The sequence below is a fragment of the Pongo pygmaeus genome, chromosome 4 (genome assembly GCF_028885625.2).
Source record: "Pongo pygmaeus isolate AG05252 chromosome 4, NHGRI_mPonPyg2-v2.0_pri, whole genome shotgun sequence".
Lineage (NCBI taxonomy): Eukaryota > Metazoa > Chordata > Mammalia > Primates > Hominidae > Pongo > Pongo pygmaeus.
In genome coordinates this window covers 131,911,565-131,929,004 of record NC_072377.2, presented here as the reverse complement: position 1 = coordinate 131,929,004, position 17,440 = coordinate 131,911,565, and the positions used below count along the sequence as shown (strand labels likewise).

General features: G+C 39.1%; 1 protein-coding gene across 4 annotated transcripts in view; it reads right to left on the bottom strand.

Annotated features, from left to right (window-relative positions):
- Positions 1-601: 601 nt before the first annotated feature.
- Positions 602-17,440, bottom strand: part of MEGF10 (multiple EGF like domains 10) — a 241,187-nt gene continuing 224,348 nt past the window's right edge. For all 4 annotated transcript variants that reach the window (XM_063665197.1, XM_063665198.1, XM_054489463.2 and 1 more), the window contains 7 exons: positions 16,763-16,891; positions 14,194-14,430; positions 12,200-12,327; positions 10,651-10,774; positions 5,293-5,337; positions 4,296-4,502; positions 602-2,781 (listed from right to left, as the gene is read on the bottom strand). In XM_063665197.1, coding sequence (XP_063521267.1) covers positions 2,591-2,781; positions 4,296-4,502; positions 5,293-5,337; positions 10,651-10,774; positions 12,200-12,327; positions 14,194-14,430; positions 16,763-16,891 — 1,061 coding nt within the window. In that variant the 3' untranslated portion in view covers positions 602-2,590. The remainder of the gene's footprint in view (positions 2,782-4,295; positions 4,503-5,292; positions 5,338-10,650; positions 10,775-12,199; positions 12,328-14,193; positions 14,431-16,762; positions 16,892-17,440) is intronic.

Here is a 17,440-nt window from a genome sequence, read left to right as displayed (position 1 = left end):
ATTTTGCCTTCTCAACAAAACCTCTCCAAATGTAACACATAGTTTTACAACATCCAAATTGCTATGTGTGTCCTGATGTTTGAAAAGTCCTGAGTAAGCTCTAATAAGAATTGCCTCAGGTACAAATGTCATTTCAGGACATCAGCTAACTGGAGTGATTTACTTGTCAAAAAGAGCACACAGGAAGGGATGGCAGTGGCCCCTTGGAGTCCACATCTATTGTCCAGATTTTCTTTTTTAAGTTGCTGTTGCCTTTGTACAGAAGGCTTTCAATTTATTAATAGTGGAATAAGAAAAGAAACAGTTGTTTTTTTGACCTATCTCTAGAGAACAATAGGGAAATTCAAATTTACCATGGAGCTCTGAAGAGATGATCTTTAAAAGGGGGAAAATGTCTTATTTTTTTCTTACCAAAAAGGACCCCTGATGGCTACTGACTCACACGTGTCTCAATTAGATGCCTATCACCTAGAGTTGGGAGCCAGCCAGTGGTTAACTATTGGAATAAATCAATTGTTTCTAAGGCATGCTCCAGGTCATTCCTTATTTCCTTGAATTGGCTTTGGAGTTCCTCAAAATGAACAGCCACCAATGCAGTGTGTCTGCTGTATTATCCATCTGATCAAACCACCATCATACGTGCCGATGTGTGACATGAAATAACTGGATATTCCAACTCGATACCTGGCAGGGACAATCACTTATGTGCACTACTAGCAGAAGGGTTGCACACACATATTTGTTAACTGACTCACTGAGACAGAATGCCATATAGGATTTCATGTCTTTAAAAGATTGAAGACCACTGTTTCTCTTATAAAGTTGTTTCCTTATTAAGTTTTTCAGCCCCTTTGCTTGGTCAAGTAGATCAACGAAAGGGAAACTGGCTTTCTTGCATCGTGTCAGCATTCTTATATTGCAAGATAAGTCTGGTTTGCCTGGAACAGTCCAGATTTAAGTTCATTACAAGATAATTATTAATAATGCCCTCCATTTACTCTCAAGAGTGTCCCAGTTTGGATGGTCAATTCTATGATCACCATAATGAGAGTTTTTTTTAAGATGAGTCTGTGGTACTCATCAGTAACAACATTTCCTTTCTGCTCCCCTTCTCCCTGGTTTAACCAGGGCTCAGAACCAACAGATCAAAAGGAACTCTATTTTGGAATATTAAAAAGCATCTCTATTTCAATCATAAGCCAATCACTTGTGGTTACTATACTATTTTAGTAACGACCAATTTTAATCAATTCAAATTATATATTTTCATCTTGTCCCTCCAAAAGAAAAAAGAACAATGCATTTTTATCAAGCAAAAGATAAGCGGCAATAATACAAGGAAAAATGAACATATAATAATTTTTCATTAACAATCCAAACACTACAAAACATAGAATATGCAACTTAAAAATGGAAATACAAATTAATGAAAAGTTGGGTACATGTCACATTAGCAATGCAAAAGACCAGCTTAAGCATAGTTTCTCTAAATTGACAATTAATAAAAGGAAAGTGCCCTTTCTCAAATATGCACAAAAATATTTCAGTCACTTCTAGGGAAAGATTAATCAAAATGTTCCGCTAATTCTATATTACAGAATGTATTACTAATGGTTTACAAAACGTAAGCATCATCTTGCACTTAAAATTTACAACCTTTATCAATCATTACATACTCATTCCATCCAGTCTGTCAAAAATAAAATTATTTCATTTCTATATTTATGAAATAACTATTGATATGTTATGAATCTCAAGTGGTGAATATGTATGATGGAGCCAGTGATCAGAATAATGTCATAGATCTGAAGTTGGTTGAAGGTCAAACAGAGAAAACCACCTCTGCCTGGCACATTTCTGTATTGACTTCTGCAATACTTCCTACTATTTCTAAAATAATTCTAATTGTATATTTTCTCATTCTAAACAAAATCTAAGATTTTCGCATTTAAATTTTCTGTCCACTTTTAGAGTATATTCAAAGTCTATCCATTTATACCACCCGACAGAATGTTTCCTCCTGCATTCATATTATCCCTACAATTCTGAGTCCAGTTGAATAAAGTTAAGAATAAGGACTTAACAATATGTTCCTTTTCTTCTACATGTTCAGTGATTCCCACTTTCATGAAGTAAATTTTACGGTAAACTGTACAATCCTAGGTACAGCTGTATGATGCAAATGAGAAAGAAAATATTTAAATTTTAAGTTTTCAAGCAACAATGCCAATGTCCACTGTAACCTGCATCTCCGAGGGAGTTCTGCAAGTTCATGCTTTCAGCCAACATCTTACAATAAGTCATGCTTCATGGGTATAGTTCTAAAACTAACAGCAATGGCAAATCACATCTCTAACTCCTTCGAATCCACCTGAACAAAAAGCACCTATAGTCCGTGTCAGCCTCAGCTTTGAGCTTTCTGGTTCATATCCAACAATTGCAGCCTCAGCTTTCAGCTTTCTGGTTCATGTCCAACAATCGCCTACCGAGTTGACTAACATTCACATGAAAGTGGCAAAATTGAGGATGGAGAAGAACCAAACAGCAGTTCTGGAAAGGGTTCCAGCGGCTACCAAGCGGTCCTTTGGTGTCATTCACTGCTGCTGCTGCTGTTGCTGCTGCTACCGCCACTGTCCTCTTGCTTGGGGGAGGATGAACTGTCTCGCACTGGCAGCAAGTCATAATGACAAGGGATGTGACTGTTCTTTGGTAGGTCGTATGGATCCTGGGAGAGATGCCCATTATTGCTGAACACTCCTTGGACAACACTCACTGTAGGTTCTGTGATAACCAAGGACATATTAATTTATCAGCAATGGAAATGTTTTTAAAAAGAATATGGCATTTCTTGCAAATGTCAAACACACCAAAGGGACTTTTAAAAAATATAAGGAAATGCTGGTTTTAAAAACATGATTTTAAAAATCATCACATACAGGTGGCAACTCTGTGTAGTTGGATCAACTGGCAAACACAAATGGTGTTCAGAACAAAAGGATGACCACATAATCAGGATAAAGACATTAAGGGAATATACAGAATCCTGGATATAAATCATGGTCTGAAAAACACCTTGGCGATAATGTAGGCCAAGCCCCTTATTCCACAGGTGAGAAGACTGACGTTCTCAAACGTTAATTCAGTTCAAGAAAACACTCAACAAGTTCACAACTTTAGGACTCAAGACTCAGGCTCTCATTTGAGTTCCCATCCTACTGTGGCGGGTTTGTGGGACAGTTTAAAGGAGAATTGTTACTGACTTTCCAAAAATAAATTTAGTTCACTTTGACTTCCATTTTAAAAAGCTGTCTTAATACTTTAAAAATAAATTATTTTGTGTATTTTTTCCTGGGGACATATCTGGCATAAAATAAATTACTAGTAGTAAAGTAGGCAGTTCATTTACAAGTAGTAGAGAATATTTTAAAGTTAAAATCATAATACTCAGAGAGATATAGAAATAGAGACAGAGAGAGAGAGAGAGAGAAATGAAAATATATAGCCCTGTTGTTTAGCCAGCAGTAGTGGTGGAATGTTTTATCATTTCCCAAGTGGTATTTGCAAAAGACAATCAAAATAACTCCAATTTTAAATTGAATTCACATTAATTTGCATCACATTCACATCAGAGAATATTACTGCTATACTGGACAAGTTTAAAAGTAAAATGTTTCAGTCTTGCTAAATGCATTATATTAATATAATGAACCAGGAAATGGAATCACCTGTTTAATCCACTTGAACCACTTGTTTTGGCTAACTAGATATATTAGCTAATATGATACGTATGCTATCCACATGTGTGCCAAAATATTCACTATGGTTACAAAACAAAAGATGGATGATTATGTGAAAAATAAAGAAAATTTACCTTAAATTTTTCTAAATGATATTTTCCCTGGAAAATTCCTTTGGCACCAATTTATATGATCGCTAAAAACACAGGTCACATCTATTAATAAAATATGGTGACAAAACCCCATCTCTACCCAAAATATAAAAAATTAGCTGGGTGTGGTGGTGCGTGCCTGTGGTCCCAGCTATTTGGGAGGCTGAAGTGGGAGGATGTCTTGAGCCCGGGAGGTGGAGGTTGTAGTGAGCCGAGACTGTGCCACTGCACACCACCTGGGTGACAGAGAGAGACCCCATCTCAAAAAAAATATAAAATAAAATAAAATATGGACCATTATTTTCAATAAGATTTCTATGACCTGCAACTATTATATTTGTAAAGACTTTAAAATTGTTTTTAAAAACTTATGCACTCAGTTCTTTCTATGGTTAAGAGAACTCACCAACTTCATAGACATTCTTGTTGGCTGAAGTTGAGTTATTGATCTCTGCATATGGGGAATCTCTTCGTGCCGGCGATTTCATCTCCACATAACCACACTCTGAGCTTTTAGGGATAAGTACAGGTGGGTCTTTAATAGTGGCATATGGGTTCTCAGAACTGCTTAGGGAGCAGTTACTTGAATTATATTCAGAATTCTTTCCCAGGTCTGTGAAGAGAAATGAGAAGAGAAAGCTAATACTGTGTCACTGGCAACATCTTTTCTTGGTGATATTTTACTTTTCTTCTTTATAGCTAGGTTTCCATAATTCTACACACTGAAAATAATACTGTACCTTTTCCACTTGTTTTGGAGAGAATCTGCTATAAAATGACCCATCCCTAAAGTAGTTTTAGCTCCTCTCCAAGATGAGTACTGACATCAATATCATTAACTGATTTCATTTTTATGATCACATTCAAATATAATCAATTACGTTCTATTTTATTAATAGAAAATTTATAGAAGTTCAATCAAGAAACCAGCTGTTGATGGCCCCAGGAGCACCAAGAGGGCTCTATTATCATGACAAGAAGGGATTTGTGCTGGGAGGACTCCTGGTAAAAGCTCTGTACTAGGCACCTAATCACGCACACCCATCCTAAACAGCAGACCTTGGTCAACATGTAACCATGTGGATCTTTTCTTATTGTTCCTGCTATTTCCCTTTATATGTTTCCGTCTCCCCATAAGCCATATTTCTTTCAAATGAAATATGAATGTTTCCTCAGCAAACTGAATCTTTTGTTCCCCAAAGACTTAAGCTCTACCAAGGACCACCTCTGGTCACTTTCTTGACATCAGTCACATATGTTTGTGTGTTTGCTGTAGTAACTGACCACACTAAAAATTCTATATTTTCTCTTGCCATTCTAGCTTGTTTAAAAAATATTTCAGTCTTTGAGGTTAAAAAAAATTTAATTGTGCTTCTGATTTCTTCTTCAAATTTACACGATACCTTTTAAGGATTTTCCCATATAGCTTCTGTCAAGTCCAAAAGCACCTGTAATAAAGGAAGAAAAAAACACCCAGTGAGAACTGAAAGGAAGAAAAACCCCACCCAATATCCCAAGGTCCTGGAAGAGGATCTCCCACTGCAGCAAACAACCAGGCTGCTGCTCTTCAAGCCATTACACCAGATCAGTTGTCCCAGATGTCCCCAGTGATTAGAATTAAACACACACACATTTGGTCATTCACCTAGTCATTTACAGTGACTCAGGAAAAGCTAGTCAAAACAGGATAGAAACTGAGGCCCAGAGATAAATCAGTATACTTGATTCAAGGTTGCACAGTGAAAAGAAAGGATACAGCCAAGACCAGAGTTGACATTTCATACCTATGTGCAGCTCTTTCAAGACTCTGATGGTTTTCAAATGGTTTTCCCAATAATCATTATTCAGTTATATTATTGTCTTCACTATAAGCGTGTTTTCTGGAGACTGGAAGCTTTGAACACTGTTGACTCACACTTTACAGGTGATACTAGCTCTTGCCCTTCTTTATTCAGCTTTTAATAATTTGACTTTTCCAGGTATGGGGACATAATTGTGTATAAGCCTAGATACACACAAAAAAACCCTGCTTTCTCATTGGAAAATGGCCAGCCTTTATTTCGTGGGTGTGGGGAGGGAAATAGGAGTGTTCCGGCTCATACTGGAAAAATTGAGCATGTAGGCAAGAGAGAACGTGCAACCACTTACAGAAATCAATCAGGTCACAAGCATGTTGTATAAAATATAAGCATTTAATCACAAATTTGCACTATTAAAAACAAAATAAGAGGACATTACCTAGCCCATTTTATACTATCTGGTGTATACATGCAAAATTGCATTGTTAATACTGCATGGGAATCAATTATTCTATTGGAGCTGTGTTGTGACAAAAAGGAGAAAACTATAGATTAGGAGACAAAGGAATTACATGTTATCACTTATTGGCCACATGACTTTGGGCAAGATGTTCCACCCTCTGAGTGTCAATTTTCTCATCTCTAAAATGGGGAAAACAAAATTTGCCTTCCAGCCTTCCAGGGTTTTTGTCATCATTAAGTGAAACAGAGCATATGAAAAGGCTTTGTAAACTCTGAAGCACCATACAAATGAAGTGTGTCAATTACTCTAACACTCAGTGCATTATACTACCCTCTGCTTCAGTCTTTCCTTAAGCACTCCAAGGCATTTTCAATTGCCTTTTAAAAGAATATTACAGGCCAGGTGCGGTGGCTCATGCCTGTAATCCCAGGACTTTGGGAGGCCGAGGTGGATGGATTGCTTGAGCCCAGGAGTTCGAGACCAGCCTGGGCAATATGGCAAAACTTCATTACTAATCTTTTGAAATACAATACAATACAATACAATAAGAATGTTACAGACTTAGGTTAAAAGCAGAGAGTAAAGTAACGACTAGCAATGAACATTCCAGGTAAGTATTTGAGAATGTTAAGGAAATGATATCCTTGCCACTGTGCATGCATCTCTTAGAGTGATGTTAAGCTCAAGTTCTGATGTTGGTGTCCTATGGGGATCACTGAGTAAGCGCACACTGTTGTGGAGAGGGAAGCAGCCTCTCCTAAAGGGAGAGGGTCTGTCAGATATGAATCAGCATGGGACAGGAAATGGGAATATTTTTCTCTCTCAGGCACACTCTCTTGCATCTGGGTTGTGAAGAGTCTAATCAAGCCCATAGCTGGGGGGAAGGGCACACGGTTATGCAGGGAGGCAGCATAAATGGGAGTGTAGTGAAGAATTAACCTTATCAAAGAAAGAGGTGGCCTTTGCCCTCAGCTCCTGGGAGGTGATCTTGAAGTCCTTGGACTGTCCTGCCCAATAGGAGTGCTTTTGTTCACCTGGAGGCCCAGGGATACACTGGATAGTATAACCAAGTGATTTATGGTGGGGGGTTTGGGCCATATGGTATCATCTCCACCTCTGGAAGGGGAAAGACTAAAGGTCAATCATGTCTACATGATGGGAGTCAATCATGTCTATATGACTGAGCCCCCCATAAACTGTAACCATGAGAATGCCCATCCAATGAGTTCAGTGAGTCCTTGTAGCAAAATGTTGATCCTGAGGGTGGTCTTGGTGATCCTTCAACTTGTAACTGATGTCAGAAGTCAGGGTGGTCTTGGGAATTCCCAGACTTTATAAAGAGGACCCATGAAGATGGGGCACAGTCTGTGGCCTCTGAGAACAGCTTTATCAAGGAGCTCTGTCTATGCTCCTCTTTGCCAAATACTCTTGGCCATCTCCAGACTGTAGCAAAGTCTTATTAAATGTCCATTTTAATCTTAGCTGTGCAGTGGCTAGCCTTCCACCAAGGTGTGAAAGAGAGAACCAGCATGGAGCAGATAGTAAGTTAGGGAATAAGAGCTGGGGCTATGAGGCCAGACATCCCTGCCAGATTCTCTCTTCATTGCCTTGGAGGATCAAGGAGCTGTTTTAATGAGGGAGCAGTCAGGATTACCTATAAACTCGTATATATACCAATCCCTGGGGCAAGGCTTTCAAATGCTTGGTTTAATTTAATTCACTCAACAAGCCAGCACATGGTTATTACTCCCATTTTACAAATGAACAAATCAAGGGTAAGTGATTGGCCCAGTGCTATATCTCAGGGCCTTTTGTGTCTAGTTCAAGGCTCTTTCAGATACACTATTCCATCATTTAAAGCACCTGTACACTTTATCACCCATAACATGCCTGACTCTGTCCTTTGTGAAGAACTTTTTCTGTGCAACAACTTTAAAGGGATGTTAAATGCAGAATTATTCCTGAGTGAGAACAAACCAAGAAGATCCAGAATTTCCAATGAAGAGTCTATGTTCCTAACACTCAGTCCCTTGGGTCTCATTGAGCCAGAAAGCAGAGACGTTTATATATGACCAATACAGTGATGCTGTATATTCTGGAGTCTTCACAATGGTCTAAGATAGAACAAGAAGACTTTTCTTTCACTAGCGCTGGTTGGTATTTTGCTGAATATCCATTCATATATTCCTTTGAGCTAAATTATAAATGTAATTAAGACTCCTAAAAAGTCTCCTTTAATGTTAGATGATGTTACCAATAAGCATATTGTGAGTCTCATATGTAAATAATTTTACTGTGGTTAGAAATACTCATCCTATTGATAAAAATGGTGTAGAATGCAGATAAAAGTTAGGAATTTGTACAGCGAGCGTGATAACCACTACACTATGGAAATGAATAAGAATTTGTATTCACCACTAAAACATTTTTATTTCCATAGAAAGAGGCATTCCCACAGGGATCAGTTCCTATGACTGGCTCAGAGAACTTGACACTGCTTACAGAAGCAGCAGTGTTTAAGGGGGGCAGTCAGAAGACCAACTTTGAAATCTGGCTTTACCCCTTCCCTTCTTTGAAATTTCAGACAAGAGGGTTAACCTCTCTGTGCCTCCCAGTTTATTCCTCTACAAAACAAGATTCATGGGAGAGGGTCCACCCAGGAGGATCATCCAATTTAGCAAATAGGCCAAGTGTGGTAGCTCATGCCTGTAATCCCAGCACTTTGGGAGGCTGAGGCAAGCAGAGCACTTGAGGTCAGGAGTTTGAGACCAGCCTGGCCAACATGAAGAAACGCTATCTCTACTGAAAATGCAAAAATCAGCCGGGCATGGTGGTGCACATCTGTAATCCCAGCTGCTTGGGAGGCTAAGGCAGGAGAATCACTTGAACCCAGAAGGCAGATCTTGCAGTGAGCCAAGATCGTGCCACTGCACTACAACCTAGATGACAGAGTGAGACTCTATCTCAAAAACAAAAACAAAACAAAACATTAGCAAATGAAAATACACAAAGGTCAGTTATATTAAAATTTAAAAGAAACAACAAATAATCTTTAGTGTACATCCCATGTAATATCTGTGATATATTTATACAAAAAATATTTGTTACTTATCTATCTGAAATTCAAATTTAACTGGGATTTCTGGCACCTACCTCCAAATAAATGTACGTTAAAGGATTTGTTATCCGTAAGACACTGCACACCTGTAAGTTACTACATCATCAAACTCCTCTCTGAAAATATGGGGTACAGGCTTGGAAACTGCACTGCATAATTAATGGTATATCACAGAAGTTCTTTAAGTATGGACCAAGCATTCCTGCCCCCTTTTCAGAAGGCCTATGAGATCAAAACTATATATACACACATATATTTTAATAGGTGAGTCTCGCTATGTCATCCAGATCAGACTCAAACTCCTGGGCTCAAGCAGTCCTCCTGCCTCAGGCTCCCAAGTAGCTGGGGCTATAGGCCTATGCCATTGTGCCCAGCTGCAAAACTATTTCCATAACAATACAACAATATTTGCCATTTTCACTCTAATTCTCTTTCAAGTGTACAGTGGAGTTTTTCAGAAGCTACACAAAGTATGAGATCAAAACCAACTGAATGCAAAAGCAGACATGATAATCTAGCTATCTTCTATTAAGCTGGACATTAAAGAGATTTTTTTATAAAAATGTAAAATAGCATTGCTCTTCTCACTAATTTTGAAGGGTTTTGGAAAATGTTGTTATTTTTTATAAAAACAATTTATGTTACCATGAAACGTGATTATTATTAATTTAAATAAATTAATATTCTATTTTTTCCAGCTTTTATTTACATATTAAATTTCATTTAATATGGTAAATATAAATAGATATAGCCCCTATCAACAGAAGTTCTTTTGGTTCCTCAATAAATGTTAAGAATGTAAAGGAGTCCTAATTTCAAAAAGTTTGAGAACCACTGATCCACTGTATTCCTGTTGGTATCTCTGATTCCTCACCTGAAAGGGAAGGGGATCTCAAGTACAGATACCCTATATCAAAAGAGAACAAGGAAGAGTGCACAGCTGGGAGCCAAGCTGACAGGGTCCAATACTAGCTCTAACATTTAATAGGCGATGAGGTCCTGTGCAAGTAACATAACCTTGTTATGACTCAGTTTCACAACTGTAACATGGAGATGGTGATAACAATAGTACCTACCTATTAGAGTACTTGTGAGAATTAAATTAACGGGCATAGAGCAAGAATGTAAGCTAGGAGCACACAGAGATCCCAATCTCTTTTGATCAATTCCTGGCACATAGTAGGAACTCAATAAATGTTTGTTGAATAGATAAAGCCCTTAGGACAGTAGTTAGCCCTGTACAGGTGTTAGGCATAATTCTGTTACTGTGCTTTTTGATGCAAGGTTTCAATAAAACACCTTGGCACAAATAGAGATCTGTGACTGTTTCAGGGACTGACAGGTCAAGGTGCTGCTGGGGACGTGCGTTGGGAGAACTCACCAAGCTCGTTGAGGTAGCTGCCATGTTTCCAGTCAGCAGGTAATGTCCCAATGCAGTCCCCGACAGGGCCTCTCTTCCCAGGGTTCACATTTTTAAGATTCACAAACAGTTGATTGTTTTTCGACTGTTAAAAATATAAACAATGAAAGATTAAAAACAAAATACAATGCGGCACAGCACAGCATTATGGACCTGGGGAAAAGTCCAGGGCACATATTGAGGACCAGTCCTTAGAGTGGCCTGAGCTCAGGGGCCGAGGTGACTACTTGTAACCTGGTGGGACTTGGAAGCTGGCAGGAGTTCATGTCCTTCAGTCCTAACTACTCCCTCCACCACCTCAAGATCTTCATTTCACTCTGTCATCCTGTGCCAATTAGACCTTATTTGGATTTATACACGTGTAACTTTGATTTGAAAAAAAAAAAAAAAAAAAAAAAAGAACTCTTGGTCTAAGCTCTCCCATCAAAAATTGTATGTTTGTGTGAATCACAGGTGACTCTTAGCAGTTATCCTAGGCGTAAACATGAGGATAAGATTATCTGCTTTGCCTCCTTCCCTGAATTTGTATGAGAACAAATAAATTGATGAATGTGAAAGTCTCTGGAGAATGTGGAGTGATATTTAACCATGAAGCACTATAATTAAAATCTATAGCTGCATTAATTAAATTACAACTGGATTAATTTAATTAGCTTGATTTTTTTTCTAATAGAGCACTGGAATTAGACAACAGAGATTAGAAATATAATTTGGGTATGACTGGAAGAAAGAAATGTTTGAGATTTCAGAGCATTGTGGGGAAGACCCAGGGTGAGTTGGGTGCTATTAGAGTAGCAGCTCTGGGTTCTAGAGGCTCTGTCTCCAACCTCTCTGTGACTCAGTTTCCTCATCTGTAAAATCGACATAATAATCACTCTTGATTTATAGGACTGGTGTGAAGATTAAATGAGTTTATATTTTTTAAGTGATTAGAAATGCTTGGCACATAATATTAGGTTGTTGCTATGTGACCACTGTTGACCTACAAAAATAGCAATTTCATGTGGTTCGACCCAAATCAGTGCCTATTACTGTTGTTGTTACTAAAGCACAGGTGGCCAGGAAAGGCTACTGGAGGACGGGCGGTCAGAAGAGACGCACTTGGAGATTTTGCCCACGGCTGATTCTGCTATAGGTCTTTATGTTTTTGTTAATGTCATTATGAGTCATTATTTTAAAATCTCATGTAAAATTAGAAACCTTTTTCTAAAGCAGTGTAATGGAAACAGTACAGATCATAGAGACAGAGAGACTTTGACTCACACAGCAGCTGCCTCACTCATTATCGGGCAGCTATGTCTGGAAGTAACTTAAACTCCCCACTACTCAGGTTTTCATCAGTAAACGTGAGATTCCCAAAGCACACTCAGAGGACTGTTCAGAGGAATAAATTAGATAATAGATGTAAAGTACCTAGAACAGCCTCTGGTGAACAGCGGCCCTCAATAAATGCTGGTTCCCTTCCTCTCTCCCCAGCCCACTTTCAAAGACTTGAGCCAATTCCTCTCACCTTCGTGGAGGTCATCCTGTCCCTGTTGTTGACATGAGGGGATGTGGCACACTGGGTGAGCGTGTGGTAACTTGGATTGGTGAAGTAGTGGCTATTAGCATTTCCACCATTGCTGTGAGGAAGGGTTCCTGCAAGAAGGGAAGGAAATGGTTAAGGCAGCAAGCTCGCATAAATGTGTGTGAAAAGAAATCAAAACAACAAAACACGCCCAGCAAGGTGGCTCACGCCTGTAATCCCAGCACTTTGGGAGGCCAAGGCGGGCAGATGACGAGGTCGGGAGATTGAGACCATCCTGGCTAACACAGTAAAACCCCATCTCTACTAAAAGTACAAAAAAATTAGCCGGGCATGGTAGCACGTGCCTGTAGTCCCAGCTACTCGGGAGGCTGAGGCAGGAGAATCGCTTGAGCCCCGGAGGTGGAGGTTACAGTGATCCGAGATCACACCACTGCACTCCAGCCTGGTGACAGAGCAAGACTCCGTCTCTAAATAAATAAACAAATAAATAAATAATAGAACAAATGTCTGGACTGCGTCCATATCACAAGCTGGGCAGAATCTCCTCCTGCCCAGCCTACTCAGCAAAGCTTCTAGAAGCAACAGGCCTCTACCTTCCTAACTGCCTCCTTGGAAAAGTATGAAAGCTTGTGAACAAACGTGAGACTGAAAGAACCAATTATCTAAGATCCATAGGAGTGGCTAACTAGGCCTAAATTTAAAACAGAGTCAAGCAGGCCTTTGCTGATGAAGGATCACACCTGTACTCTGAGTTCCCTGAAAACCTAGCTTTTTATCTTTGGGTCTTTCAGAGCTCAGCTGAACCAACCAATCAGAGCTTACCTGCCTTAGCTAATCAGGGCTCAGCTTTATCAAATGATCAGGGTTCAGCTGTGTCAACCAACCAGCACTCAGCTGCACTGACCAATTAGAATTAAACCAGTTTCAATCCTTCACTTGCCTAAAAGGCCCTGATTGGAAGCTGGGTGGGGACTTTTGCTATAAGACTCAAGCCTTCCCTTTGTTCTCTGAACTGCACCTTCATTTTACACTGGCTGCAACTCCTGGGTTTGCAAACTGTTCACTGGAATAAAATCTCTTTCCTCCAAATTCCTTTTCAGAGAACTTTTATTCACAGTATCCACAGATAACTGCTCTTTGCTTTGGGTCTTGTACAGCTGGGAAGGCATCATTTGAAGCTACTCTGCAACTTTCCTTTTTTTTAAACACTTGAGTTCTTGACACAATAGTTCTGCACTGAAAATGCACTACTATGTAAATCAGCTACTTGTCATATTTCCACAGAATTTTGTAGTTTTAAACATGTAACCAACCAGAAAGCCTTCAATAATCACCCAAAAAGTAATAAAGATTTTAAGCTTTTAAATTCCTCCATGTAAGTGGTTGCTTCTACTGATGATTGATTATTTTATTTTTCCTTTTATGAGGCATTGTGACAGAACAGAAAAAATCAAAAGAGTTTTCTTAAAGGGCTGCCTTGGTTCTTGCTAATACCAAAAAAGCTGTTTCTGATATAACTTGGTTGCCTCCAGTTGACGATTCGGGTAGGCCTAGGGAGAGGTTGGGAAGCACATAGAAAGTACCCTCATTCAGAGACAGGAGAATTGGTCCAGCTCCCTAATCTGATCCATGACCTTGGTAAACTTATCATCCTCTCTTCCTCCCCACCCCCCTCACATATGACAAAAGCTTGAGGCTGGATACAAAGCTCCTTATGGATTGAAATTCCCTAAATCTAAACCACAAACACAATGAGCTCAATTTTAAAACCCTCATAGCAAACCACAGAATGACAATTTACTATTGTTGAAATAAAAAACTCATCTCTAGCAATGTATACCTTTTCCAAACATAGAATTCTCTCAATGAGAATTGACAGAAACAATGGACAGCACAGCCAAATACCCAGTTTTAAGGAACCAGGATGAAATTCAACTTTTCAAGAAGCAAAATGCCTCTCCTGCCTCTGCTCTTACCTGAAATGGTATAATCTGCATTAATGACCCTCATAGCAGGGGTGTAGGTAACTGCTGGCATGCTTGATTCCTTTCCCTTCTGCTTGTGTCTATAAATAATGAACAATGCCAGTAGGAAGAGAACAACTAGGACAAGAATGATGATGCCCGCAATGGCCCCGATCTGGTAGGAATCAGCAGGGAGAGCAGTACTGGTTCGGCTTAAGCTGTTCAGATTTCCAACTATGATAACACCAGCTAGAAAAAGAAAAGAGAGACTTGAGAAAGGATGACAATGTGCTGGATAAATGTTTGATCTCTAGTTACAAAAACCTCCTTCTGTGCCAATGCCTGCACATTTTCAGTTCATAAAACATTAATTTGGAAACAGAGCAGGAAGAAAAAGCAAACATTCCTCATTGTCAGATGTTGTCAGCCTATCCATGCCCAGAGAAAGGCTGCTGTAAGCCTCAAAAAGAGACAGAAGCTGGGCACAGTGATGCGTGCCCGGAGTTCCAGCTACTCAGGAGACTGAGGCGAGAGAACTGATCTAGCCTAGCAGTTAGAGACCAGCCTGGCCAACATAGCAAGACCCTGTCCCTAAAAAAATATAAAGAAAGAGACAAGATTTTCTGAACCCAAAGAGATTCAACAGTAGGGTTTGAGAGCTTCTTATATATTTCCGATTAAATACTTAGACTGGCAGTTAATTTGGGATAACAATTTATCTAATTTTTATTTTGCTTTATTTATTATTCAATACTGAGCTTATGCAGAGTTAAATGCTAAATGTCCCAACTGCTTAACCAAATTTTATGTCTATCCTTAGCATTTCTAAGAATAATTTTCCTTCCAAGCAAGCATAACACCATTATAAATCTAGTCTAAGAACAGGATCTACCTTTTGCTAATTTCAGTGGGTCTTTTACCTCGGAAGATATTGTTCTGTGCAAAGTTATTTTCCATGACAGAAACATTTGTCCTGATAATACCTGATAGCATTACCCTAATACCTTACTCATTAAATTCAAAATTCGGCATTACGTAGTTCTTCCTTATGGTCCATCAAGTGAGGATGCTAAAGGCATGGGTTGAGATTCAAGAAATCTGGCATCTAAAAAAATTGACCTAGATATTCTGAACTTTCCCTTAAGCTTTCAGGCTGCAGTTTTATCATCTATAAATGAGAAAAGAGGCCTCCATGTCACTGCTTCCAGCTCAAGTAAATGTTCCTATGATTTTATGATTCTAAATGCTGAAGGACCTTCTTACAAAACAATCTGCCGTGAAACACAGACCACCAAGGATAATGCAGTGAGATTACAGAGTATTTGTAATTATGATGTGATAATGAAAGATCGCATTCTATTGTTATGACAGTCAAATGTAAATCATAAGCATGTAAAAGTTATTTTACCAAAGAAATTAAATGTTGTAAATATTTACATGGTCTGCAGTTTAAGATTACTCCATCTACAACAGTGTATCAGTTTTCTAAAGCCTTTTATAGCCTATCTGCTTATTGCCTACCAGGGAGTACCACATGCAGTAAGAGCTGTGGCTCTCTGGAGGGCACGCTTCAGAACCAACAGAAGCACTTTCTCAAAGTCTCCAACCCCAGAATCGGAATTTCCCAAATAGGACCATGTACCTGACAACTATTCCCAGATCATTATGACACACACCCCAATTAAAAACCAGGGGCACAAGTTTTACAAAAATTTAAACATATGGCTACTATATACCCCAATTATTCTACTCCTAGGTATTTACCCAAGAGAAATGAAAGCACATGTCCATGCAAAAACTTGATTCACTCTTGTTCATAGCAGCTTTATCTGTAATAGCCCCAAACTGGAAACAATCCACATGTCCATCAGCACATGAATAGGTAAACAAATTATAGTATATCCATACAATGGAATAGTATTCAGCAATGAAAAGAACTGAATTGTTGATATGTGCTACAACATGGTTCCATTTCAAAATAATTATGCTGAGAAACAAAGCCAGACCCAAAAGAGTACAGTATGATTTCATTTATATAAAATTCTAGAAAACGAAAACTAATCTATACTGACAGAAAAGAGATGAGTGATTACCTGGGGCTTAAGGGGTGGTAGAAGTAGGGAGGGGCATGAGGAAACACATGGTGATGGATATTTCATTTATTATGGTGATGGTTTCATAGGTATATAGATAGTCCAGATTTTATTAAACTGTACACATTAAATAGGTGTGTTTTTTGTGTATCAATTACACCTCAATAAAGCTGAAAAAAAACTGTAGACCCAGTAGAAAGTTCATGAGTTTTGGAATAACAAAAATCTGGCACAAAAGCTGTGACATATTCTAGATATTAGCTATGTGACTTTGGGAAAATTACTCAGCCTCTCTAAGCTTTTGTTTCTTTATCTGCAGGAGAGCAACAATAAGGCATTCATCTGGCAATTAAATAAGTAACCAATTATGCCATTTAGAGTTGTGGTGAAGATTATGCTGGATAACATAAGTGAAAATACTTCACATTGCCTGGTACATGGTGTTCACACAATACTACAGTGCTACAAACATTAGCTAGTATCTTTACCTTGATCACATCTCGCTCCCTTCCATCCGGGGCTGCAGTAACAGGTCCCGGTGATGTGGTCGCAGGTGGAGTTGTTCAGACAGTCACATATCTGGCGACAGCCATAGCCATATGTTCCTGCAGGGCACTCTGGAGAAGGAAAGTCAAATGTAGCTTTCCAACCTCAGGAATTTGGAGCAAGGCTGTCTCTGACTGCAAGCCCTGCACATCTAGAGCTGAGTCCTTTCAGGGGATTCCTATTGAGGCTGACTTGTACCCCCAAGAGTGTCCCAGAATTGGACAGCATTCCTGGAATCATGGTGGCACTCACAGTCCAGACTGCACAGGGCTAGAGACAGGGCTGCTCAACATTAGAGCTCCTGACACTTTCAGCTGCTACGTACTTACCTCTATGATGTGTATATGGAGAGTCTGGAATTCTCATGGAACAGATGAAGATAATCACTAAGGGCAATTTGAGACAAGTCCACCAGGCAAAACTGTGGGCTGGAAGGGGCCTAGACTAAAGAGCATAAACTAAAGACGCTTTCTTGAGTACATATATATTTTACTGTAGGCTCAGGGATCTTCATAAACGCACATTCTCAATTGAATTAGCCAGGAATAGGAGAAGAGGAAGACAACAAGTTTTGTTGATTTTCTAGGTAAGAACTTCATTTGCTATGGAGTGATTCAAAC